Below are 27,840 nucleotides of genomic sequence, written 5' to 3'. Positions count from 1 at the left end.
GCAGAAGTCATAAAAGAATTTATTTTCTAATTTGGAGACTCTTATTGGTATTAAGATGCTAAACAAAAATGATTGGAGGGGTAGTATTTGTACGAAACAAAATCATCTATCTGTACAAATTGACTGAATAATTTGACTTCCTGTAAAGTTTTAGGGTATTTTCAGACACTTCCTAAAATGATGAGACAAGGAACATAGCTAGAAACAGAAGCCAATGATGTGTGTCAAATCACATGGGGATTTGGGTGTACATTTTTTGTCTGCTGGCAGTAGCAATAATGTGCCCACAGAAAGTGTTACCAACTCCTCATCATTGGCAGTCCATCATATCGAGGATGACTTGCTTCCACGCCAAAAAGGGAAGAGTTCACAGGTGTTTCAATGAAGGACCTAATATTCCAGGTCCCGAACTATATCTTGAAGGGTGGAAGATGCCTGTGCTTGATTTTTTTTTAACGTGTGGTAGCCGTTGCACGGCAGCCATCACACCGCCTTGACAGAGCTAGGTCTTGGTCCAGTGGCAAGGATTAACCAAGACAACTGGAGACCAGTTCTGCTGCACGGACCTAGTGCGTGCACATATCGCAGTGTGGGCTGTCCCTGGGCCCTCGCCTTTTCTGGGCCCTGTAACTCACGCCTCTCCTTGGTCCTGATCACGTTGTTCTGCAATAGTTCGCCGCTCCTTCGCCCTGACCTCACCGCTCCTGCTGTACCTGCCCACGCTCCAATCACCGACCTGGTGACATCCAATCCAGTCGCCCTCTTCACAGCCGTCACCCTTCTGAATCGGCTAGAGCTGCCACCTTGAAGTGGTATGCTCCACGCTGCTCCTTTGAAGGCCCCGACCTGCTGATGGTCCTTGCCAGTCGGGGCTGCCACGCCAAATGCCGAGTCGCCATGCTGTTCCTTTGAAGGCCCCGACCTATAATCACCATGCCATCAACAGACTATCGAGACTCACACATGGAAAAATAATCTGGCCAAGGTACAGGAGGGCCTCAAAACCTGTAGAACTTAGGCAGCTGAAAGGCCGGTGCAAACAGTGAGCAGGAGCCAGACGAGAGAGGCGGAGAGTTTACACCTGACGGGATACATGCTCCCTCCTGCTCGCTCGCTCTCTCTCCCTCCGCGGGGCTCGGGCGTAGCACGCCTGTTACAAACTAGGTGCATGATAAAAATGCATCAAATTTTATATTACAAACTCAAAGACATCTTCTGTGCTGATCAAACTGGCCCATTTTTAATTGCAAGCTGCACACAAGCAGAATGCTAGCTTTTGTAAATGAAAAGTGCTCCGGTGAGGAAAAAAGCTAAACATTGTGGTTTGCTGGTGATGGAGAATTCCAACTCTTTCCCCACCACCTCCATGTTTTTGTGGAGTAGTTATTCTTCCTGTAACCTACAGAAACAACAAAAAGGTGTGTCAATACCTGATTTTTTTTTTTGAAAATTGGCTGCATCACTTTGACTGAAGTATGGCATCACAAGCCAAAAAAAAATCACCTTAATGGTTTCCAAGTGTGGGGCTCACATGACGTGCCAACCAAGCTAATATTTTTACTGTAAAACATGGCATTTATAATACACCCACTGGATGCTGGTATGTTTATGATTTGAAACTGCACTACGAGAAATGTTTGCTGTGGAAGAACATTGCTGAGCATTACACTGGCATACTATTTTTGCTGGATAATCCATTCATCAAAGGAGAATCTAAAAGTAAAATCCATTACCAACTGCTTTCAACACTGCAACTTCATTCTACCATCGGAGGAAGCAGCTGCATCTGACACAATTGAGGATCCAATACAGACACCGTTGGTCATCTCTGAATCGACGATAGTTCTGTTTTGTGACCACCAACAGATAGAAATTTGGAATCCGTAGTCGGTGTTGGTAAGGAAGTCCTGATGCCCTGATTGCTGACTGATGTGGGAATTGTTACAAGAGGATATGTTGCTAGTGACAGTGAGGAAGATCCCAAGCAGGTAGAGGAACCAGTCCCCACCTTTTCCATGATGCGACTGCTGAGGGAATGGCTGAGGGATTATTCTCTCTGCTAAATAACATTGACAGTTATGTGGATGAATGTACTGTCCGGAGGAAGCAAACCCCATTCATTGAATATTTTGTAAAGAGACTGAAGTTCAACTGTGCAGCTTGTGCAGTGTTCAAGTTTCAATCATGTGTATTTCAATAACTACTTTGATATTTTATGCTGTTTACTAATGTCCCGTAGTGTTTTAGTGTGCTGTGACATTAAAATTAAATCATTCAAATTATTTTTGAGTGAAATATGACTTTAAATTAAGAGAAGACTGTATATTAGAAAATGTTTAGAGAAGAATGAGCAGGATGGTTCCAAGTCATCAATGCTATCTGTTTTAAACACTCCATGTGGCAGAAAGCTCTCATTCTTGCCACTGTTCATATAAAGAAATTCCTCAAATTCTTTATTTGATCAGACAAGTGATGCCATTTGGCTCATCCAGCTCTTTGTTCCATAGAAATTTGCAATCCCACTTCCCCATCATAGAATCAAACTGCCTCTTGAATTACTCGAGAGTCTGTGTCTCATTTACCCTACCCAAAGAGCATTCCAGGTATTAATCACTGTGTGAAGAAGTGCCTGCTGGCATCAGTCCTGACTTTGATTTTTGCCAATTTGTACATATGTTCCCTTGTCCTGCAGTTATGTTTTAATAGAAATAGTGTTCCGGATCAACCCCCATAAGGTTCCTCTCCACCCCCTTTCGAGAATGAAGTTTATCTTTTTTTTCTAATCTTTGCTCACAACATCAGGTAAGGTAGCATAGTGGTTATGTTACTGGCCTAGTAATCCAGAGGCCTAGCCTAATGGTCTGGAGATATGAGTTCAAATTCGACCATGGCAGCTGGGGAATTTCAGTTCAATTAATTAAATAAATCTGGAATAAAAAAGCTAGTATCAGTAATAGTGACCATGAAACTACTGGATTGTTGTAAAAACCCATCTGGTTCATTAATATCTTTTAGGGAAGAAAAGCTGCCGCCCTTACCTGGTCTGGCCTATATGTGACTCCAGACCCATTTAACTGCTCTCTGAAATGGCCTAGTTAAGCCACTTCATTGTCTCAAGGGCAACTAGGGATGGGCAATAAATGCTGGCCTTGCCAGCGATGCCCACATCCCATGAATACTTTTTTTTTTAAAGTTATCTGACCCCCCCCCGAGATCTGCCTGGTGGACCGGCTTCACACCACTTAAGAGGCTTGGATGCTCCCTTCTGCCTTGGTAATCCGAAATTAATGCATATTTCAGGTGTAGCTGGACTGGAACACTACCACTTCAGTATGATGGCTTCATAGTTATTCTGTATTGATTAGCTCAGCATTCTATTTGCTTTGTTAATTGCTGCTCTGTAATGACAGGACATGGTGACTGTTAAATCACTCCAAAATCTCTCTGTGTCTTAGTTCAACACCATTCATAGGGTCCAAGTTTCCACACGATAAAAAACAGGCGCCCCTCCGAGCTGGGGGCCCGTTTTTTGCGCCTAAAACGGCGCCGGAAAAAAAACTCGCAATTCTGGAGCGTTCTGCAGCTCCTTGTCTGCTTGGCGCGGCGCCCAGGGGGGCGGAGCCTACACTCGCGCCGATTTTGTAAGTGGGAGGGGGCGGGTACTATTTAAATTAGTTTTTTTCCTGCCGGCAACACTGCGCGTTGGAGCGTTCGCGCACGCGCAGTGTGAAGGAAACATTGGCACTCGGCCATTTTTGTAGTTCTTTGTAGCTGTTTAATTTTTGAACATTTTTAAATAAAAGCACATTGCCATCAGCACTTGCAGCCTTCTCACTGTCTCCTTCCACCCCCCCCCCCTCCCCCAGCGGGAAGAACGGGCACCTCCTCCTCCCCCCGCAAGAAGAACGGGCGCCTCCTCTTCCCTTCCCCCCCCCCCCCCCCCCCGCCCCACCGCGGGAAGAACGGGCGCCTCAGGCTGACTGCAGCATTCTCCATGCCTGAAGCACTTTCACACAGGTAGGAAGATGGTTTATTTAATCTTTTCTTTGCTTATAAATGTTTATTCAGGTTGGATTTATTTGTAGAAGTATAAATAAGGATTTATTGTAGAATTTAATGACTTCCCTCCGCCCCCCCCCCCCCCCCCCACCTCGTTCTGGACGCCTAATTTGTAACCTGCGCCTGATTTTTTAATGTGTAGAGCAGGTTTTTTCAGTTCTACAAAAATCTTCACTTGCTCCATTCTAACTTAGTTTGGAGTACGTTTTCACTGTGGAAACTTTGAAATCAGGCGTCAGTGGCCAGACACGCCCCCTTTTGAAGAAAAAATTCTGTTCCAAAGTGGAACTGTTCTACCTGACTAGAACTGCAGAAAAAAAAATGTGGAGAATTGCGATTTCTAAGATAGTCCGTTCTCCACCAGTTGCTCCTAAAAATCAGGCGCAAATCATGTGGAAACATGGGCCCATTATGTCTATCATCAGGGACAGAATGGCTGAGCATTTGAACAAATATGAGCTGGTCAAAGAGAGTTGGTATGAATTTGTGCAGGGTAGGTCATGTCTGACTAATCCAATTGAATATTTTGAGGAAGTCACTAATATGGTGGATAGCGGGGTATCTGTGGATGTTGTCTTTTATCTGGATTTCCAGAAGGCATTTGATAAGGTTTCGCACAAGAGATTACTAGCAATATTGAGAACACATGGAATTGGAACTAACCTTAGGAAATGTATTGAAAATTGTTTGGGAGGTAGAAGACCGAGCAGGGATAAATGGGATGTATTCTGATTTATAGAATGTGATGAGTGGTGTTCCCCAAGGATTTGTAATGGGGTCTCAGCTTTTCACCATATATATCAATGACTTGGATGAAGGATTAGAGAGTTGTATGTCTAAATTTGCAGATTAAACTAAGTTAGGATGCTCAGTAAGTTGTATAGATGAGGAACTGTCAGATAATCCACTTTGGATCCAAAAAAGTCAAATCAGAATATTTTCTTAATGATGAAGGACGAGAAACTGTGGAGCAGGAAAGGAATTTGGTTGCTCAGGTACAAAAATCACTAAAAGCTAGTGTATAGGTACAAAAATAATCACAAAGGCTAATTGACTGTCAGTCTTTATCTCAGGAAGATTGGAATATCAAAAGGGAGGAAGCTATGCTTCAGTTGTTGGTTAGACCCCATCTGGAGTATTGCATTCATTTCTGGCCACCGCAGAGATCGTACAGAGCAGATTTACCAAAATGATACAGGGGCATAAAGGGTTAAATTATGAGAGCAGGTTGCATGCAGGTTGTATTCCCTTTGAGTTTAGAAGGTTGAGGGGTGATCTAAATGAGGTATTTAAAATGATTAACAAATTCTATAGGGTAGATACAGAGAAGCTTATTTCCTTTGGTGGGAAAAACCAGAACAAGTGGGCACAACTTGAAAATTAGAGCTATGCCATTCATGAGTGAAATCAGGAATCACTTTTTCACAAAGGGTAGTAGAAATGTGGAATTATCTCCCCCAAAAGACCTTGGATACTGGTTCAATTAAAAAATTTCAAGAATAAGATTGACACATTTTCATTAGGTAAGGGTATCAAAGGCCTGTGAATGGTGTTGAGGTACAGACCAGCCATGATCTAATTGAATGGTGGAACAGGCTTGAGGGGCTGAATTGCTTATTCCTGTTCCTATATACCCCATATTTTTCTTCCATTGTTTACATCCTTGCACTTATTTGTATTTATAGTTCTGTTCACTTGTAAATTTTAACTACATCCTTCTGTGATTACTTACCTGTTTCATCAGACTCTACTGCCCCCCAACCAGCTTAGTCATATGTGAATTTGGTCAACTTACATTGCTGTTCTGAATCCAGACCATTTATGTAGATCAGAAACTATATTGCCTCCAACACTGATTCGTAGGACATGGCACGCAGTACGTCTTTCCCGCCTAACATCACCCCTCTAATATCTGCTGTTTTCCCCTCAGCTAATTTCTTATCCACTTTAAAGTTTTACCAAGAATATTCTCTGCCCTAAGCCTGTGTACAATCTTTCATATGGAACTTTATTAAAAACTTTCTGCCATTCGAGGTATACTACATAGGACTTTCCAATATCTACTTGTGATACCACTTATGCAAATAAGTTAAGTAGGTTCATCATATAGGATAATAAATCCATATTAGGTTATTTCCATACAGCTACTCTTCAACTTTTGTTTCTAATGATAGAATCCATTGCTAAAGCAAGTCTTGCATTTATATAGCACCTTTCAGGACACCCCTAAGTGCTTTACAGCCAATGAAGTACTTTTGAAGTGTAGTCACTGTTGTAATGTAGAAAATGTGGCAGCCAATTTGCTTACAGCAAGCTCCCACGAACAGCAATGTGATAATGACCAGGTAAGTCGCGAATAACACCCTATGTGACGGTGACCATGGTAAACTATCCCTTCTCGACCTGTTACTTCTGGTGTCCCCAAAAGATCTATCCTTGGCCCTCTCCTATTACTCATCTACATGCTGCCCCTTGGTAACATCATCCGAAAGCACAATGTTAGGTTCCACATGTATGCTGATGACACCCAGCTCTACCTCACCACCACCTCTCTTGACCCCTCCACTGTCTCTAAATCGTCACACTGCATGTCCGACATCCAGTACAGGATGAGCAGAAATTTCCTCCAACTAAATATTGTTTTGACCCCTTTAAGCCTGATTGCTATGCCCATGCATGTGATATCAACGTCACTTAGTTTAGTTGTAGATCATCCTATGATTGAAAGCATGTTATATTAGTGTGTTCTCTAATAAATAATTCTAGGAAGTAATCACTTAGTAAATAACAACCATCCTTAATTTAAGCTGTGCTCACATCCTTAAAGAATCTTAAGTATTCTTTGATATCCCTCTTGCTGTTATACTGGAAATATTTCATACAGTCACATTTGTCTTCTATTTTTAATGACACCCTTCCTCTTATGACTATGTCCTCTGTATCCCTCTGACTGCCTGGTTTACTTTTAGTTTTGGCTGGTTCTGCATTCACAATGTTTTCCCTCCCCATTCTCCTGACAAGCTTTGGAGGGTTTGTTTTCCTTTTTTCTTTTTGCATTGTCTTAGTAATCCATTTTGGTCATGTTTCTTCAACCTGCACTTGCTAGTCCTTGAAATATGCTTATCCTGCCTGCTGCTCCTCTTTCTCTTATCTCACTCACGTGCTCTCCCTCGCTGTCCTCTCGCAGCTTGTGTGCCCTCCCCTCTCTTCCCTCCCTCTCAATTTTGTCAATTCTCTTGACTTTTCATTCACAATTGGTTGTTTTCACAGTAATTTGATTTGTAGCTGCTTTCCTTGCCTTTTATTTGGTCATTCCCTATCTCGTTTCTGATTGACTCAAAGTAACGCCATAACAAATCAACAAGGTGACACCTGAGTGAAACACCAGTGAATTAGGTAGTTTGCGCAGCTGTTCCATTTTTAATCGCGCATACCGGCAGATCACTCATAGCATTGATCATGGCTACAGTAGACAGTTTAAAAGACAGACATACTAACTGTCATGTATTTAACCATCTTGCAATGACAGTCATGTAACTGCAACTCATGTACACTGTACCTGTACCCTAGAAATGCGCACCCTGACCACGGGGTGAACTTGCGGGAGACACTCCTCATCTGGGTTTCCAGGTATAAAAGGGGAGGTCCCACCCAGGGTCAGGACTCCTTGGTCCTGGCAATAAAGGTGAAGGTCACAGAGTGACCGTGTCTGATATATACATGCCTCGTGTGAGTTTGTAGTAAGGTGCAGGGACACTACATTTTGTGACGAGAAACGGGAATCAACGAACCACGAGGATGGTCACTGGTGGTACAGAGGAACGTTACTGTGTGTGTGAGGACTGGGACGACTTCGTGGAAAGACTCCAGCAGAGCTTTGTCACAAAGGACTGGCTGGAAGAGACAGCGGCTGACAAGCGGAGGTCGCATCTACTGACCAGCTGCGGACCATGGATGTATGCGCTGATGAAAGACCTGCTCGTACCCCAAAAGCCGGCGGACAAGTCCTTTGAAGAGCTCAGCCAGCTGATCAGTGGGCATCTCAAGCCGGCGAGTAGCGTACACATGGCCCGGCAGCGGTTCCAATCTCTCCGGCGTCGGGAGGAACAAAACGTCTCAGACTTCGTGGTGGAACTGCGGCGCTTGGCCAGTCTCTAAGTTCTCCGATGCCTGCAGGGGGGAGATGTTAAGGGACTTTTTCATCGAGGGCATTAATCATGCCGGCATTTTCAGGAAGCTCATAAAGACTAAGGACTTGACTTTAGAAAGGGCAGCATTGATAGCTCAGACCTTTATGGCAGGGGAAGAGGTGACCAAGCTAATTTACGCGCGCAGCCCTGGTCCAAACGTGGCGACGGACCAGGGAGTTAACATGGTAAACGCGGCTCGGGACCCCGCAGGCAGGCAGGCAGGCAAGGGCATTTTGAAACCGCCCAGACAGCAACAGGCTCTAGGGTGGGCCTGCAACAAGCACAATGGAAAAGGGATCGGCAATTCACGCCATCTCGAGGAACAATGCATCCCGCAATAGGACCATTAACACCCACCATCAGAGTGCTTAGAAACAGCCAAATGGGCAATCAGAGAGGAATGCCTGGTAATCGGCCTTTTGCTAACAGCAATCTCAATCTCCGCTCATGATGGAGATGCAGGGATAGACACACTGCGAGAAGCTGCAGATTCCAGCAATATACCTGTAGGATTTGTAATTTCAAGGGACACTTGGCCAGGATGTGCAAAAAGGCAGTAGCGAGGCTAATCTGCGAGACAGAGGAACCAGACGAGGGGTCTGCCATGCAGGATGAGGCCTGGGGTAAAGCCATAGATACTGAAGTTCAGCAGGTTCATGTGGCTGACGTCCACAGCTCGTACACTAAAATGCCACCCACGATGATGATAAGTCTTATTGAATGGCATCCCGGTGCACATGGAGCTGGATACGGGAGCTAACCAGTCACTCATGAGTGCCCAACAATTTGAGAGACTATGGCCACACAGAGCTAGCAGGCCCAAACTGGAACGCATTGAGACGCAGCTACGGACGTACACCAAAGAGATCATCCCAGTGCTGGGCAGGGCAAACTTGGTGGTAACACATAATGGATTACAGAACCGGCTGCCACTCTGGATCATTCTGAGAAATGGCCCCGCGCTTTTGGGGAGGAGTTGACTAACTGAGATGAATTGGAAATGGGGGGATGTGCACGCCATTTCATCCACGGAGTGAAGTTCATGCTCACAGGTCCTGCAAAAATTCAGGTCACTGTTTCAACCTGGTGTCGGAACGTTCAAGGGCACTAAAGTAGTGCTACACATCACTCCGGATGCCAGACCAGTGCACCACAAAGCCAGAGCAGTGCCGTACGTGATGCATGAGAAAATTGAATAGGAACTCAACAGGCTGCTCGGAGAGGGCATAATTTCGGCCGTTGAATTCAGCGACTGGGCAAGCCCCATCGTTCCCGTCCTCAAAGCAGATGGCTCGGTTAGGATTTGTGGCGACTACAAAGCCACTATCAACCGAGTATCGCTGCAAGACCAATACCCGCTTCCGAGAGCGGAGGACCTTTTTGCCACGCTGGCAGGTGGCAAGCTGTTCACGAAGTTGGACCTCACGTCAGCCTACATGACTCAGGAACTGGCTGAAAAATCCAAGCTTCTGACCACCATCACGATGCACACGGGATTATTTGCCTACAACAGGTGTCCGTTTGGCATTCGTTCGGCAGCAGCCATCTTTCAGATAAACATGGAAAGCTTGCTCAAATCCATTCCTGGAACGATCGTATTCCAAGGCGACATTCTCATAATGGGTCAAAACACCTCCATAACCTGGAGGAGGTGCTACGCTGATTGGATCGGGTAGGCTTGCAGCTGAAAAAGGCCAAGTGTGTGTTTTTGGCCCCAGAGGTAGAGTTTTTGGGCAGGAGGGTTGCCGCAGACGGGATCCGGCCCACCGAATCAAAAACGGAGGCGATCCGCCGGGCGCCCAGGCCCGGCAACACGTCGGAGTTGCGATCATTCCTGGGACTTTTGAACTATTTTGGGAACTTTCTGCCGAACATAAGCACATTGTTGGAGCCATTACACATGCTCCTGCATAAAGGTTGTGAATGGTTTTGGGGGGACTGTCAAGAACGGGCTTTCAATAAGGCGAGGAACCTGCTGTGTTCCAACAAACTGTTGACTTTGTATGACCCCTGTAAAAAAAATGATCTTAACATGCGATGCGTCATCCTATGGGGTTGGGTGTGTGTTGCAGCAGGATAATGATGACGGCCGACTCCAACCGGTGGCTTACGCCTCCAGGTCGCTCTCCCAGGCAGAGCGTGGATACGGCATGGTTGAGAAGGAAGCACTCGCGTGTGTTTACGGTGTGAAAAAGATGCACCTTTTTGGTAGGTAGTTCGAGCTAGAGACGGACCACAAGCCGTTGACAGCCTTGCTGTCGGACAACAAGGATGTTAACGCCAATGCGTCAGCTCGCATACAGCACTGGGCCCTCATGCTGGCTGCATATGACTACACCATACGGCACCGGCCAGGCACTGAAAATTGCGCTGACGCGCTCAGCAGGCTCCCACTGGCCACTACCGAGGGGGCGTCGGAGCAGAGCGCCGAGATAGTCATGGACGTTGAGGCTTTTGACACTGCGGGCTCCCCCATCACAGCCCACCAGATCAAACTCTGGACCAACAGGGACCCCCTCCTATCCAAGATAAAGAAATGTGTCCTGACTGGGTATTGGGCGCCTGCACACACGGTGTGCCCCGAGGAAGTCAGACTGTTTCAGAGACGGTTGGATGAGCTCTCCATCCAAGCCGACTGCCTGCTATGGAGCAGCCGGGTAGTCATGCCCCAGAAAGGAAGGGAAGCGTTCGTCAGGGAACTCCACAGCGAGCACCTTGGCATCGTGTTAATGAAGGCCAATGCCCGGTCACATGTATGGTGGCCGGGTATTGACTCAGACCTGGAACACTGAGTTTGCAGGTGCATGACATGTGCCCAGCTGGGCAATGCCCCCAGGGAGGCCCCACTCAGCCCGTGGCCCTGGCTCACCAGACCATGGTCACGTATTCACGTAGACTATGCGGGCCCGTTCATGGGGAAAATGTTCCTGATCATTGTTGATGCATACTCGAAGTGGATTGAGTGCATCATATTGAACTCGTGCACGACATCCATCACCATGGAGAGTCATCGTACGGTTTTCGCGACCCATGGCTTGCCGGACATCCTGGTCAGCGACAATGGCCCGTGTTTCACCAGCCATGAATTCCAGGAGTTTATGTCGGGCAATGGTATTAAGCATGTCCGGACAGCGCCGTTCAAGCCAGCTTCCAAGGCCAGGTGGTCCAGGTCATAAAACAGGGCATGCTACGCATCCAAGGACCCTCCCTTCAGTACCGCTTATCGCGCCTACAGGCCCCACCCGCACTCGCTCACGGGAGTCCCGCCAGCGGAACTCCTCATGAAAAACGCACGCTCAAGATGCGGCTGTCCCTCATTCACCCAGCCCTGGCAGACATTGTTGAGGGCAAGCGCCAGTCCCAAACTCAAAGGGGAGGTGTATAGAAATAGATGACCCGGTATTTGTTCTTAACCATGCTTTGGGACCCAAATGGCTTGAGGGCACCGTAATTGGCAAAGAAGGAAATAGAGACATGGTGGTCCGACTAAACAATGGACAGATATGCCGCAAACACTTGGACCAAGTAAAGAAAAGGTTCAGCATAGACACGGAGGAACCTGAAGAAGAGCATGAGATGGCACCCACACCACTGCCAGCGGACGAGCAACAAAGACAGTCCTCAGCATGCACAGTCCCTGCGACCAGCCTGGACAGGCCGGAATCACCTCAAGTGACAGACGCGTGCCGAGGCTCAGCCACTAGAGCCACAACTGCGGCGCTCCACGAGGGAGCGTCAACCACCTGACAGACTTAACCTCTGAAACAAAAAGACTTAAGGGGGGAGGTGATGTCATGTATTTAATCATCTTGCAATGACATAGTGATGTAACTGTGACTCATGTACACTGTACCTGTACCCTAGAAATGCACACCCTGACCACGGGGTGAACTTGCGGGAGACACTCCTTACCTGGGTTTCCAGGTATAAAAGTGGAGGACCCACCCAGGATCAGGACTCCTTGGTCCTGGCAATAAAAGTGAAGGTCACAGAGTGACCGTGTCTGATATATCTATGCCTTGTGTGAGTTTGTAATAAGATGCAGGGACACTACACTAACATGATTAGAAAAAGGGGGAATATATATGTATACAAACTCGAGTGTAAGCATCAGTGGATTGATATAACCTCATCTCATTCAAATGTTAAATGCATTGGAGAAATAAAAGGACGTGTAAATAGCTAAGGAAGTGAGAGACCTGAGTAAAAGGGGAAAACCTGGGAGTCAGATGTAAAATGAAACCAATTTAAAAATGAGGATATAGCTGAAATTGCTGAACTCATTATTCAGAGAAAAGCTGCAGGATGCCCAGTGAAAAGATGAGATATTTTGCATGACAGAGTGGGCATGGGAAGGGAAATGAATGTAATGAACCACAGGCAGCTTGGGGCAAATGGCTGCCTCACTCAGGAGTGTTTTGGATTCTGGACAATGGTGTGGGAGGGAGTAGTAATTAGATCTCTCTTGTCTGCTTGGAGAGGTGCCGGGGAATGGAAGCTGCACATAGAGCTGAAAAGTGAAGGGGAAGATTTGTATGATGGTGGAGCCATGTAGGTGACAGAAGATGATCTGTCAAATCTGGAGACAAGTGGGGTGGGGACCAGGGTATTCTCGTGATTGTAAGAAGAGGAGGAGGAGGAGGGGGCCAAAGCAGAAGTAGGTAAATGGAGTGGACTCGGTCAAGGGTCCTATTGACAACTGCAGAAGAGACTTTCAGGAGATCTGGTGCAAAAGGTAGTAATGACAACAGGCAGAGAAAGTGGATGGAATCTTTACAGGAAACAGGGTGCGAAGAAGCATGGTCCTGATAATGTGGGAGTCAGTGGGATTGTACTAGATGTCTATGGGAAGCCAGTCGTCTGAGATGAAGACAAGTCCAAGAAGGGAAGATTGGAAATGGACGCATACAGTCATCTGTGTATTGGATGAGTTCCCATTAGTGACACCTTTTTATTTGGAATTAGTGGAGTTAAGAGATGCTGTTCAAAGTTCAGCCAGGTTCAAGAGGTTGGTGGTGAATGAGAACTGGTTGGACTGTTGCTCAAAAGTATCAAGATGAGGAGAAATTAGTTCAGTGCAACAGGAGCTGAAACAATAGGTATAACAGAACTGCCTGTTCGTCTATCATGGGGATGAGGTAGAATTGGATTGGAGGCAGTGGATCTCCAGAAGAGATGAGATTGGTAGCAATCCGGGAAATAATGGCTTGATGTTTTGTAGTGGGGTTATAGAAAATAGGTGAAGGACTAGGCCATTCAGCCCTTCGAGCCTGCATCACCATTCAATAAGATCATGGCTGATCATTCAACTCAGTAACCCTTTCCTGCTTTCTTTCCATACCCCTTGATCCCTTTAGCCGTAAGGACCATATCTAACTCACTCTTGAATATATCTAATGAACTGGCATCAACAACTTTCTCTGGTAGAGAATTCTACAGGTTAACAACTTTGAGTGAAGAAGTTTCTCCTCATCTCGGTCCTAAATGGCTTACCCCTTATCCTTAGACTGTGACCCCTGGTTCTGGACTTACCCAACATCGGAAACATTCTTCCTGCATCTAACCTGTCCAGTCCCGTCAGAATTTTATATGTTTCTATGAGATCCCTTCTCATTCTTCTAAACTCCAGTGAATACAGGCCCAGTCGATCCAGTCTCTCTTTATATGTTAGTCCTGCCATCCCGGGAATCAGTCTGGTGAATCTTTGCTGCACTCCCTCAATAGCAAGAACATCCTTCCTCAGATTAGGAGACTAAAACTGAACACAATATTCCAGGTGAGGCCTCACCAAGGCCCTGTACAACTACAGTAGGACCTCCCTGCTCCTATACTCAAATCCCCTATGGTCCAGAGGGATATGAGAAGGGTCATCAGAGTTGTTTGGCCTGAGTCAAGTAGAGGTCCTCCTGCCATAAGACATTTATCAGTTTATTTGATGATGCTGGGCTTAGAACTGAGGGAATGGAGTACTGCATGTTCAGCAGGAGATAGATTAATGAGTAAAGGTAATGAAAAAGCTGAGATGGCCGACATTACTGTGGTAGTTCTTGAAGAAAAAAAATAGAGAACGCAAGAAGTCAGATGGAGGTCCAGGATGATCGTGAAGGCTGGTGACCAAAGAAAGGATCAGATATACAAGGCTTGGTGGTGCAGCAGGGTGCTTTCATGCCAAAAAGGAAAACATGGAGGTTAAGGCAACAGCAGCAGAAGAGCTCAACATATCAAGCTTGGGATTTGTTGTAGGAGAATGAAGCTGAGACCGTTACTTGAAGACAGATTATTTTGGGTTAGAGAGGGGAAGTTCAGAGGGAAGGGTGAAAATCTAGAGGAAATGTGAAGTCTGCAAGAGCGAGATGGTCTGAAGGAAATGAAGGGGAAGAAAGATCAGAAGGTAGATTGGCATCCAAGAGTTCTTTGAGGTTCTGGTCGTTGTTACCTGAAATTGTTTTTTGCCTGAAGAGATTAAGGATGAGATGGAACTAGATCGAGAATTGGCTGGCTAACAGAAAGCAGAGAGTCGGGAAAAATGGGTCCTTTTTCGGGTTGGAAATCGGTGGTTAGTGGTGTGCCACAGGGATCGGTGCTGGGACCACAACTGTTTACAATATACATAGATGACCTGGAAGAGGGTAGTGTAACAAAATTTGAAGATGACACAAAGATTAGTGGGAAAGTGGGTTGTGTAGAGGACACAGAGAGGCTGCAAAGAGATTGAGATAGGTTAAGCGAATGGGCTAAGGTTTGGCAGATGGAATACAATGTCGGAAAATGTGAGGTCATCCACCATGGGAAAAAAAAAACAGTAAAAGGGAATATTATTTGAATGGGGAGAAGTTACAACATGCTGCGGTGCAGAGGGACCTGGGGGTCCTTGTGCATGAAACTCTTTTAGGCCTTGTGCATGAATCCCAAAAAGTTAGTTTGCAGGTGCAGCAGGTAATCAGGAAGGCGAATGGAATGTTGGCCTTCATTGCGAGAGGGATGGAGTACAAAAGCAGGGAGGTCCTGCTGCAACTGTACAGGGTATTGGTGAGGCCGCACCTGGAGTACTGCATGCAGTTTTGTTCACCTTACTTAAGGAAGGATATACTAGCTTTGGAGGGGATACAGACGATTCACTAGGCTGATTCCGGAGATGAGAGGGTCACCTTATGATGATAGATTGAGTAGACTGGGTCTTTACTCATTGGAGTTCAGAAGGATGAGGGGTGATCTTGTAGAAACATTTAAAATAATGAAAGGGATAGACAAAGATAGAGGCAGAGAGGTTGTTTCCACTGGTCGGGGAGACTAGAACTAGGGGGCACAGCCTCAAAATACAGTGGAGCCAATTTAAAACCGAGTTAAGAAGGAATTTCTTCTCCCAGAGGGTTGTGAATCTGTGGAATTCTCTGCCCAAGGAAGCAGTTGAGGCTAGCTCATTGAATGTATTCAAATCACAGATAGATAGATTTTTAACCAATAAGGGAATTAAGGGTCATGGGGAGCGGGTGGGTAAGTGGAGCTGAGTCCACAGCCAGATCAGCCATGATCTTGTTGAGTGGCGGAGCAGGCTCGAGGGGCTAGATGGCCTACTCCTGTTCCTAATTCTTATGTTATGTTCTAGAACAGTTTCCATATAGATTGAGCTGATGTTGCTGAAGAGAGAAGTTGAGAGCATGCATGTAGTGGCACATGGTTATTAAATGTTTCTTTACCGCTTTATTTAATTTTTCTCTTTAACCCTAACTAAAACCCTGGATAAACAGGAAGATGATAGGCAATGCATTACTAGATTAGAGGTAGACATGTTTGGTTTAGCAGCAGTTTTGCTGCACTTTGGCAACTTTCAGGGATTTGGCATATGGGAGTACCTGGGATTTGATACCTTTGGTGGGTGGGAGAGGTTGTGGGGTCTGGCTGTAGTCGGAGAAGAGAGGTCCTGGAGAAGGACAGTGCGGAGGGACCTTCCCAGGGGCTGGGAGCATTGGGGAGAGGAACAAGGACTGCATTGAAGTCATAGGGTCTCAGGATGTGGCAGGAAGGTTATGGGATCTGAAACACTGAAAGCGGAGTGGTGTCCTAGGACATGTCAATGCATTAAATGTGAAATAGCCAGTATGAGCCAATGTTGTATGAAAATAATGGGTTTAAATGCTGAGCTATTTTGTTCAACTTACTATTGAATGTTCAATTAAAACATGTGTTTCTTTTAAATCAAGAATTGGAAGAGGAAGCCAGTCTGTGGATGTACTTCTGATAATGGCAGAAAATCCACCACCACTTGATGCAGCCTCACTTCTAAATGTTGATTTGTCTCTTCTTCCTCCCCTGGTGAATGGGGATGGAACACAGGTGAGCAATGCAGAAAAACATCTTCAAAAGTGCAAATTATCTAAAGTATTTTGAGACCCATTTAGCTTTCTAATTATTTTCAGTAAGCATTGTGTTTCTTCATCTTGGCTGCCTTTCATTTTCTTTTTTGCTGCTGCTGATTTTGAACATAGTTTCTGAAGACTTTTAAAGTGATTTGCAACACTGAAGAGCAGAAAATCATTCAAATCACTCACCTGGCACTTTTGCTATATTTGCATATGGAGGAGTGGGCAATGTCACAATTAAAGTGCTCTGATATAAATTGATATTCATCCATAAAATTAAAATTGTGCGTCTAGTGCACAATGTCTGCTTCCTGAAATGTACCTCGAGCACCGGACTTGAAGTTGTCACACCTAAAAGAGACAATTGCACTTGATTGGCTGAAGTCACTATTATTTGTTAAGTTAACTGTGATGATTAAGTTAAGTATAGACAGGAAAACCCATCAATCATGAGACGATAGACAACTAGGGAAAAACAATCAAATTTTTCATTTTTTCTCGTGTTGTCAATCAGCAGGGAATCACAGGAGCAAAACTACTCGACATTTTTTTTCCAATTTCTTTCAACTGTCATGTTTCCTTGACCCGCCAGCAACTAATAAACTGTCTATCTTGTCTGTTAGTCATCTTTGTGTTACTGTTTCTCTCAATGTTTCCCTGTTTCTATCATGTGTCTTTCTCTCTCCTTCTATATTCATCATCTTATGGCCTGTATACCCTGTTCTGTTGTGTCTTTTTTTTGTTCTTTGGATTGGGTGAGGACTGGCATGGCATTGTGGGAGCGGAGATTGAGTGGTGGAACCTACAATTTTTAGTGGTGGGTGGGGGTGGGGGCGGATAGAAAAATATGGGTTGCAACAATTAGTGGTGCCTTTCCATCCTTTGTGCAGGGCACATAGCTAAATGTGCTTAATCTCGTCATATGTTGTAAAGTATTTCTTAGTGTGTCTTGTACCATTAGAAAAGTCCATCTAATCAGAGAAAAATATATTGGACAGTTAGCAACAAGCTGCCATGTAGCGTTAATATTGAAGTTTAGTGCAACAGATGAGTTATTTTCTGAGCAAGGACAGCTGATCCTGTAACTACTGTATATCTAAATGTATGATTACTTATGTTTACTGTTTAATAAATCTGACAGGCAGTTTGCCAGTGAGGGCACGTGATATGACCAGTAAGCTGAAATACAAGTGTTTTTTGTTCAGTCACTGGGCTTGCTACAAATTACCTTGACATTGGGTAGCTCAAAATACACACTGTGATGGAGAGCAAGAGCTTGTCTATGGGAGTAGTTTGAGACACTGAACCAGGAAAAATTATCTAGAATGAAACCCAAAAATGTAACAATGGTGGCAAACAAAAGGTGCGATAGAACATCACTTGCGGAATAGCACACCATTCAACTTTAAATGTAAAAAAGATTGAACAATAGGAAACAGCAATAGTTAATCTTATCTACAAGGAGAGCAAGCTAGAATTAGCCCATTTGGCTGCTGAGGTGAAAGTAAAATAACGGGTATATCAGCTAGAAACTGGAGGCAGAGAAAGGAGCACCACAAAATAGAGATTGATGAGGAATGCTAAAATAGATTTGAGGAGAAACTGCACTAATGTGCTCTTGAACTGGCAGAGAAAAGGTGCATTAACAGTGAGTCCGGTAAGTAAAACTATATTAAAACAAATTGATCTATCCCATAACACTGCATGGTGTAATTTAGCTAAATGCAATCTGATAAATTTTAAATGGGACAGCACAGGTGGGCTCAAAAAGGTTTTTGAATTATTAGCAAACTGTCAAAAGTGAAACAAGAAGTTTGGGCTGAAAGATTTCTCCTGTCATTTAGCAGTAAAGCGCTCTGTCCTCATATGGATCCAATGAACAGTGCAGACTATGGAAATTATAAAATCTGCTGCTTCTGTCTTCAATTTTTGCCTGTACGTTTCAGGTATTAAGTTGCAGAAGGTTCTGTATGGTACCTGCAGAGAATTTATCCTAGAATTTGAGCATATTTGGAAATTGTGTTAATAAATCGTTATTGGATCCATTTCTGGAAACCGTACCAAATATTCTAAGGACATGGCTGCTTAACTGGGAGTACAAAATTCTGATGCAGTTAGACAAAGAAACTTCAGAGAAGGTTCACTAGGTTGATTCCTGAGATGAAGGGGTTGACTTATGAAGAAAGATCAAGCTGGTTGGGCCGAAACTCATTGGAGTTTAGAAGAATGAGATGTGATCGTATTGATACATATAAGATACTGAGGGGGCTCAACAAGGTAAATGCAGAGAGAATATTTGAACTGGGGGGCATAGTTTAAGAATAAGGGGTCGTCCATTTAGAACTGAGATGAGGAGGAATTTCTTCTCAAAGTTGTAAATCTGGGGAACTCTTCCCCAGAGAGCTGTAGAGGCTGGTTCATTGAATACATTCAAGGTGGAGATACCTTAACAATATTTTCGAACAATAAGGGACTGAAGGGTTTATAGGGAGTGGGCAGGGAAGTGGAGCTGAGCACAAGATTAGATCAGCCACGATCTTATTAAAAGGTGGAGCAGACTCGAGAGGCCAAATGGCCTACTCCTGCTATTTCTTATGTAAACTGACTACTTTCTGATCTTAAGGAGTGTCAGATTCAGGAATAAACCATTTTGTATCTGTTGGGTCTGAACCTCCATACAGGCTTCTGCTGGCTTTGTTCTTTTTAGCAGCCAAGACGATGGAAGAGCCCACTGCAATCCATGGTGGGTTCCTTCAGCCCTGTGGAGTTGTCACAAGGCGTCTGAACGGGCTCTGCTCAATTGTCCACTGAGATTTGCTGGTGTTTATCCTCGTTCACGCAAATTATGGTGAATCTCCTTTTCATGGTGCAGAAGTCAAAACTAGGGATAAGAAACCTTCCACCGACAATATCTTTCAAATGACCAATAGGTCTTTTATCAGCCCTTGACAGATTAAGTTTGTGCACACGGTTCTATTATGACACATCTCCCTGAGAAAGCGGAAACATGCAAGAGGCAATTTAGAGAACATTGTTCAGGCAAGCCTGCCTTCTGTTGCAGTCAGTTATGAACAATTTTGAAACAGTTGTTAGGATAGCCTCCCTTAAAAAGGTGGTATTCCATTGCTTCACCTGGATGAGGGTTTTAGGATTCCTCCAGCTGTTGGAACTCCTCTCTGGGAAGTCAAGGCCACACTGGAGCACTATAAAAAGCACCAGCAAAGTATTAGCTGCTGAGGCCCAGCTTGTGTCTGACTAAGAATCATGGGGCCCCATAGCTTGAGTGGCACAAAACCAGAATTTAAAAAAACCCTAGTCCAAATATCTGGGAAATTCCTCTCTGACCCCCCCCCCCCCCCCCCCCCACCAAGGGCGAGAGAAGCGATTTCCAGGAACCACTGGACATGTGACACATCATCCAACACCCCAACTACCTTTTGTAAGCTGTGATATCAGCAACAACCAGGAATTCGTCCAGCTCCCTTTGAACACTTGCAGCGAATCCACACTCACTGGACAATCTAACAACTTGTTCCAATGGTCGCTGCTCTTCTGCAAAAAGAAAAACCTCCTGACACCTAACCTCATTATTAGCATTTCTTCACACATTTAATCAATGTTACCGTGTAGACATCAGTTCAAAATCTGACAATATGGGCATTTGCCTTTCTCCATTGGCAGCTGTGCCTTCAGTTGTCTAAATCCTAAGCTCTGGAATTCCCACCTTAAATCTCTCCGCCTCCTCCCTGATATGGGGGCTGGGGTTAATGTTGAGTAGATAGTTTCAGTACAGTTGGTGCAATGAGACAGATCATAGGGCTTATTTGATAGGCGAGTAGGAGACTGTAGTCACTGTCTATCTTTAAAGTCATGGTTTCCCTAGAATCAATCAAGGAAGGCTAAACTGCTGTTGTGCCTAGAGGATGTATATCATCCAAAGAATGAAAAAAAAAAACCCTATCAGGCAGGTAATCTCTATTTTTCCCTGATGTTTTCTGGGTCCTAAATAAGCAAGGTGTCCAAAATTGAGCTGCATTATTTTTAACTTTGTATGAACCTGTAAATAATTTCTTGAACGTACAGTGTACGTGCATCCAACTCAGCTCTGTATTTATACCTTGTGATGCTGTAGAAAATAAACAAATCATGAGTAGCAGTCAGCTATTCCACACACTTATTTTAAAAGCTGGGATTTCTTGACATTTAGGAAGCAAAGGATTTTATTTAAATTCTAGTTAACTCTTTTGATCTGATGGAGAGACATGATAAATTCAACAGATTCTTGTTTGCGAAAATCCAAATATGGTAACTCTTCTGCCTCCTTTTTCCCTTCCTTTCCAGAAGCAATCACTTGTACTATAGGCGGTGAAAGCCCATCAATGCCTCCCTCAAGTAACTATTCTTCTTGGATGATCTCAAACTATGCATGTTGCTCAACGAGAGTGTGGGGACATTGCAGCTGATTCCAATCCTGTCCTTGCCAGATAGCCACATGTTTCCATTTCCAGCAGGGTGTTGATCAGAAGTGGGAGGCACAGAGGACACTGAGGCCAATTGTAGGATTTCCCCCTATCAACTAGGTTGAGATGAAGTAAGCCGGCACATACTGGGTCTTAAACTGGAACCTTTCTGTTTTGCATGGATCAGTACCACCATCTGGTGTATTTGAGCCACCGAGAGAACCCGTTCTTTCTTTATTTATAAAATTCAACCGATTATTTATACGGGAAAAAAAGTTATACAGAGACCATCAAGTAAAACTTAATAAATTCCAAAGTAGAAGTAGAACAAAACTCTATTAGAGATCACAAAAAATGCTCATCCAGCCCAGATGAATAGACACTACCCACCTGAGTATGCAATATCTAAGTAAAGTTAGAAGCTCCTCAGAACGACAAGAAGCAAGAATGTAAGAGCCATCCAAGGCCCATTTTTTAAAAATTCTTACTAGTTATGGGAAAACCTACCTAAAAAAGTTCAAATAGCTTTCTGAATTGAAAAGAGTTTAATGGGTGAGGGTGAAAGAGGAAGGAGAAAACTAAAACACAAAAAAAAGGGGAGGGGGCAAGCGGAAACAATAATAGAGGGAAATAACATTGAAGATTAGATCACAAAGAGCGATGCCCAGAAAGGTGCAATGCGGATCCCAACCCTTTATTCCCAACCCATCTTAGAATTATAGAATAGTTACAGCACAGAAGGAGGCCATTCAGCCCTTCGAGCTCGTACCGGCTCTCTGCACGAGCACTTCAGCTGGTCCCACGCCCCCACCCTTTCCCCAATCTTGCAACTAGTCCATAAAAGCTGTTCATATTTTTTAAAGTGTAGTTATGGACTTTGAGTAGCCCTGGGTACTGTGTTGTGGAAACGAACCCAGCTTCACAGATATTTCATTTAATGGAGTAAATGTGTTTTTTTCTGCTTCAAAATCATCTGATCCAGACCAGGATTTTCTCTTTGGCATTCCCCCGGAGTTGATGATGACTTGCTTCCATGCTAATATGAGTTCTAACAACAACAACAACTTGTATTTTATGTAGCGCCTTCAACGTAGTGAAACGTCCCAAGGCGCTTCACAGACACGATGGGAGTAGTAAGGCCACGAGAGATAGCAAGGTGAAGGGGCTGGCTGTGAATGAGTTTGGGAGTTTACATGGGGGGAGAGATTAAGGGAGGATAGGAGACTAGTAAACTCAGAGGCGAGAGAGAGAAAGCATGATGAACTGAGATGGAGGTTGAAAGCACCGTGGATGAGAAGTCGTTCATTGCAGAGGCAGAAGGAGGAAAGTAGTGAAGAAATATTGATAAAACTTTTATGGTATTTGGGTGGGTGGTAGAGAATGAGAGCCAAGAGGGTTGGAATAGGGTGAGGTGCTCAAAGGAGGAGAAAGTGCCAGAGGAGTAGGGGGACAGACCAAGGTGTGATTTGCTGATGAGAGATACACCGCTACCACGGTGGGGGAGGTAGAGGTAGAGAGAGTTCGATGGCAAGGAGAGTCAGTTTAGCCCCCAGTGGGCACGCTGGGCTGGAAGGTCAGAGAGAGAGTAGGATGGGATAGTTGGGGTTGCTGCTTGTAAGAAGACAGTGACTAGGACCTCGATGGGCCCTTCGTAGAATGCCGAGAGGCACAGAGGGTATCTGTAAGCTTATCTAGGAGGGAGTCAAGCCTGTGACGGTGGCAGGAGAGTCGGAAGGTCGAAGAGTAATGTGGGATTGGGGTGGAGATTTGGGAGGGCAGAGTATTCGAGAGAGAAGAGATGAAAGGAGGCATGATGACAGAGGAGAACAGTCAGGGAGGGATAAAGAGAAAAGGAAAAGTATTGAATGGCTCGGGTCCGGAGCAGCAGCCAAAGTGCGCACGCGGATGGACAGGGTAAAAGCACAGGTTACATAGGCCTGTTTAAATGTAGTAGTTAATGGGATACAATAGTGTGGAGACCAAGGTCAAAGTCAGAGATCCCATGGAAGGACGAAGTCGACATGAATAGGACGGGCCAGCACGGAGCATCGACGAACCGCTGTCCGAAGCAGGCGAATGAAGTCCAGCAGCTATTTGAAGAGAGATCGAGAATGTGCTGTTGGAAGGAGAGTTGGTAATGGTGCAAAAAGATGATGGCGCGTTGACACAAATTTGTGGATTGCGGTAGATCGGCGTAACAGTTGCAGCCAGCGATTAGCAAAGTTGAAAACTGGTAGAGGAATGAACCACAGCTGCTCGCAGAGGGCCAGTAGAGCTGGAAAACCAGCAGAACAAGTTTAGCAGAGACACAGCCGCAGCTAAAAGGAAAAATAAATTTTTGCAGCAGAGATGTTGAAACAGCAGGGCAGTCTTATGGTATAATCCAGTGTAGTCTTACGCAGAAACGTAGCGGTGTAATCCAAGTGTCCACTAATATGATTTCTAAGGTGACTAATGAGTCCTATGTGGATCTACGGACTCTCTCGCTCTCTCTCTCTCTCTCTCTCTCTCTCTCTCTCTCTCTCTCTCTCTCTCTCTCTCTCTCTCTCTCTCTGGTGGGGCAGGTGGTGGTTGGAGGGGCGGGTGGATGGGGTGCTGCTTTTGTCATATGTGCGATATATTCCTTATGACACCATAACACACACACGACTCCAAGATGGCTCCATTTTTTTATTCTTGTAAACCGCAGAGGCTGCATTACCACAGTAGTCCACTAGGTGGAACTATATTACACTTCTCCCTCCTTAATGAAAAAGTAATTATAATAAATAATCATCATCATAGGCCTGTCCCTCGATCGGGGATGACTTCCACACCAAAAGGAATGAGTTCACAGATGTTTCAATGAAGGACCTGATATTCCAGTCGCAGTTTGGGGTTGCCCACAGGGTGCAACATCACGGAGAGTGGGCCACTACAACATCGTGGGCCACCCCCTGTTATGTATTTTAACCCTTGTAACCTGTATTACACTACCACCAGAGGGCATACCTGTTGGGGTCCCAAGACATTCCAGCATCCACGAGGTACCTGCACTCTGGAGTCTTATTAAAGGAGCTAAGGTCATACTTGCTCATTGTACACAATACTCAGTTTTATCCTTTATTATGAGTGTACCAATTGGCGACAAGGTAACGAACAACTGCGCGAAACTGCAAAGAACTGTTGCTATCCTGGAGAAGTTCTCAGAAGGGGACGATTGGGAGGCCTTCATGGAGAGACTCAACCAATACTTTGTGGCCAACGAATTGGAAGGGGATGAGGACGCTGCCAAACGAAGGGTGCTCCTCCTAACTGTGGGGCAACAACCTATGGCCTCATGAAGAATCTCCAAGCTCTGGCAAAACCAACAGCTAAATCCTATGAAGGATTGTGTCCGCTGGTCCGGGCGCAGCTAAATCCTAAGGAAAGCGTTTTGTTGGCGAGATATCAGTTCTACATATGTCAACGGTCGGAGGGCCAGGAAGTGGCGAGTTATGTCACCTCGCAGGACTCTGCGAATTTGAGGGATTCCTAGAACAAATGCTTAGAGACTTTTGTACTGGGCATTGGCCATGAGGTAATCCTTCACAAACTGTTGACTTGAAACTCTGAATCTAAGTAAAGCCATAACGATAGCCCAGGCATTTACCAGTGACAACACCAAACAGATTTTGCAGAGTAAAGAAGTTTTGACCAGTACTGTGCACAAAGTAATGTTTTTGAGCAGGATTATACATGGCAGAACATACATGCCGGCTGCTGCTGCCCGACCTCAGATGACCCAGAGTCCACCATCAATCGTTAATGCGAGGCAGTTAACATCTTGTTGGCGTAGTGGAGGTGAGCATCGGCCCCATCAATGCCGCTTCAAGCACTATGTGTGCAATGGTTGCAGAACAATGGGACACCTCCAGGCGAGCTGCAAACCAGCACGTTGCAGAGGAAGATCGATCCACTGTGGATCAGGCTGAATTGGAGACTCGTACCGAGGAGGCAGAAGTGTATGGGGTGTACACATTCACCACGAAATGTCCACCAATAATGTTGAAAGTTGAACTGAACGAAAGGCACACAGGCCCAAGCTCAGCCCCATTCATACCAAACTAAGGTCTTACACCAAGGAACTAATTCCTGTAATTGTCAGTGCAGAAGTCAAAGTCTCCTATGATGGAGCAGTACACGAACTCCCGCTGTGGATTTGCTAGGGGATGGCCCCACATTGTTTGGCAGGAGCTGGCTGGGAAAAATCCGCTGGAACTGGGACGACATCCGAACACTTTCGTCCGTCAACGACGCCTCGTGCCCAGGTTCTGAACAGGTTTCCATTGTTGTTCGAGCCAGGCATTGGAAGCTTCTCGGGAGAGAAAGTGCAGATCCATTTGGTTCCCAGTACGCGACCCATCCACCACAAGGCACAAGCGGTAACATATATGATGCGTGAGAAAGTGGAAATTGAGCTGGACAGACTGCAGCGAGAAGGCATCATCGCGCCGGTGGAATTGAACAAGTGGGTTAGTCCGATTGTCCCGATACTTAGAGGACGGCACGGTCAGAATTTGTGGAGACTATAAAGTAACGATTAACTATTTTTCGCTACAGGGACCAGTACTCGCTACCGAAGGCAGACGACCTATTTGCGACCCTGGCAGGAGGGAAGAAGTTCAAGCTGGACCTGACCTCCGCCTATATGACGTAGGAACTGGAGGAGTCTTCGAAAGGCCTCACCTGCATCAACACGCACAAAGGTCTGTTCATCTATAACAGATGCCCGCTCGGGATTCTGTCGGCTGCGGCAATCTTCCAATGGAACATGGAGAGCCTACTAAAGTCGGTTCCTCGCACTGTGGTTTTCCAGGATGACATACAGGTTACAGGTCGGGACACCATTGAGCACTTGAAGAATCTGGAAGAGGTTCTTAGTCGGTTGGATGGCGTGGGGCTCAGGTTGAAACGCTCGAAGTGTGTTTTCCTGGCACAGGAGGTCGAGTTCTTGGGAAGAAAACGGAGGCCATCAAGAACACGCCAAGACCACAGAACGTGACGGAGGTGCGGTCGTTCCGGGGTCTCCTTAACTATTTCGGTAATTTCCTACCTGGGTTAAGCACCCTGCTACAACCCCTACATGCGCTACTGCGCAAGGAGACGACTGGATATGGGGGAATTCACGAGGCTGCCTTTAAGAAAGCCAGAAATCTGTTGTATTCAAACAAACTGCTTGTCCTGTATGACCCTTGTAAAAGATTAGTGCTAGCTTGCAATGCGTAGTCATATGGGGTCAGGTGTGTGTTCCAACAGGCTAACGAATCGGGGATTTTGCAACCGGTCGCTTATGCGTCCAGGAGTTTGTCCAAGGCCGAAAGGGCCTACAGCATGATTGAAAAAGAGGCTCTGGCGAGTGTTTACGGGGTGAAGAAAATGCACCAGTACTTATTTGGCTTCAAGTTTGAGCTTGAAACTGACCACAAACCGCTCATATCGCTGTTCTCTTAGAGCAAAGGGATTAACACCAATGCCTCTGCCCGCATCCAAAGATGGGCGTTTACGCTGTCGGCATACAACTATGTAATCTGCCACAGACCGGGCACACACAACAGCGCAGATGTTCAGTTGGCTGCCATTGCCCACCACCGGGGTGGAAATGGCACAGCCAGCGGAATTGCTCATGGTAATGGATGCATTCAGGAATGAAAAGTCCCCCGTTACGGCCCGCCAGATCAGGACCTGGACCAGCCAGGATCCTTTACTGTCCTTGGTTAAAAAAAAACTGTCTCCTCCATGGAAGCTGGTCCAGCGTCCCAGCGGAAATACAGGAGGCAATTAAGCCGTTCCACAGGCAGAAAGACGAAATGTCTCTGCAGGCGGACTGTCTGTTGTCGGGCAATCGTGTGGTCTTGCCCAAGAAAGGCAGAGTTACGTTCATTTGTGAACTGCACAGCCAGGCATTGTAATGATGAAAGCCATAGTCAGATCCCATGTGTGGTGGCCTGACATCGACTCAGATTTATAGTCATGCGTGCGCCAGTGCAACACTTGCTCTCAGCTGAGCAATGCACCCAGAGAGGCACCGCTAAGTTTGTGGTTGCGGCCCTCCAAACCGTGGTCGAGGATCCACATGGATTGTGCGGGCCCATTTCTCGGCAAAATGTTTTTGGTTGTCGTGGATGTTTACTCAAAATGGATTGAATGTGCGATAATGTCTATAAGCACGTTCACGGCCACTATTGAAAGCCTACGGACCATGTTTGCCATGCATGGCCTGCCTGATGTCCTAGTCAGCGACAATGGGCCGTGTTTCACCAGTGCTGAATTCAAGGAATTCATGACCCGCAATGGGATCAAGCACGTCAGATCTGCCCCATTCAAGCCCGCATCCAACGGCAGTTCAGACCATCAAGCAAAGCCTGAAACGCATGTCCCAAGTGCTGCTCAGCTACCGCACCAGACCCCACTTGCTCACCGGGGTTCTCCCAGCCAAGCTGCTCATGAAAAGAGTGCTCAAAACAAAGCTTTCTCTTGTCCACCCTGATCTTCATGATCACGTGGAGGGCAGGCGGCATCAAGAAAGTATGTACCATGACTGCGCAAATTTGTCACGCAATATTGAGGTCAATGATCCTGTGTTTGTACTTAATTATGGACATGGCCCCAAATGGCTCGCTGGCATGGTCACAGCCAAAGAGGGGAGTAGGGTGTTTCAGGTCAAATTGGCCAACGGACTAACGTGCAGAAAACATTTGGACCAAATCAAATTGCGGTTCAGCAACAGCTACGAACAACCCGAAGAAGTCA

The 27,840-nt window shown here is 45.6% G+C and overlaps 1 protein-coding gene across 2 annotated transcripts in view; it reads left to right on the top strand.

Moving 5' to 3' along the window:
- Positions 1-27,840, top strand: part of fndc3a (fibronectin type III domain containing 3A) — a 294,181-nt gene that overhangs the window by 28,758 nt on the left and 237,583 nt on the right. The window contains exons 1-2 of one of the 2 annotated variants that reach the window (XM_070894041.1): positions 3,971-4,017; positions 16,451-16,583. In XM_070894041.1, the coding sequence (XP_070750142.1) occupies positions 3,995-4,017; positions 16,451-16,583 (156 nt within the window). In that variant the 5' untranslated portion in view covers positions 3,971-3,994. Of the gene's footprint in view, positions 1-3,970; positions 4,018-16,450; positions 16,584-27,840 lie in introns of those variants that run through there. The other variant, XM_070894043.1, reaches the window with a different exon arrangement.

Source organism: Pristiophorus japonicus, chromosome 11 (genome assembly GCF_044704955.1).
Source record: "Pristiophorus japonicus isolate sPriJap1 chromosome 11, sPriJap1.hap1, whole genome shotgun sequence".
NCBI classification, from domain to species: domain Eukaryota; kingdom Metazoa; phylum Chordata; class Chondrichthyes; family Pristiophoridae; genus Pristiophorus; species Pristiophorus japonicus.
The sequence above is the reverse complement of the archived record's forward strand: the minus strand, read 5'-3'. Positions and strand labels throughout refer to the sequence as shown.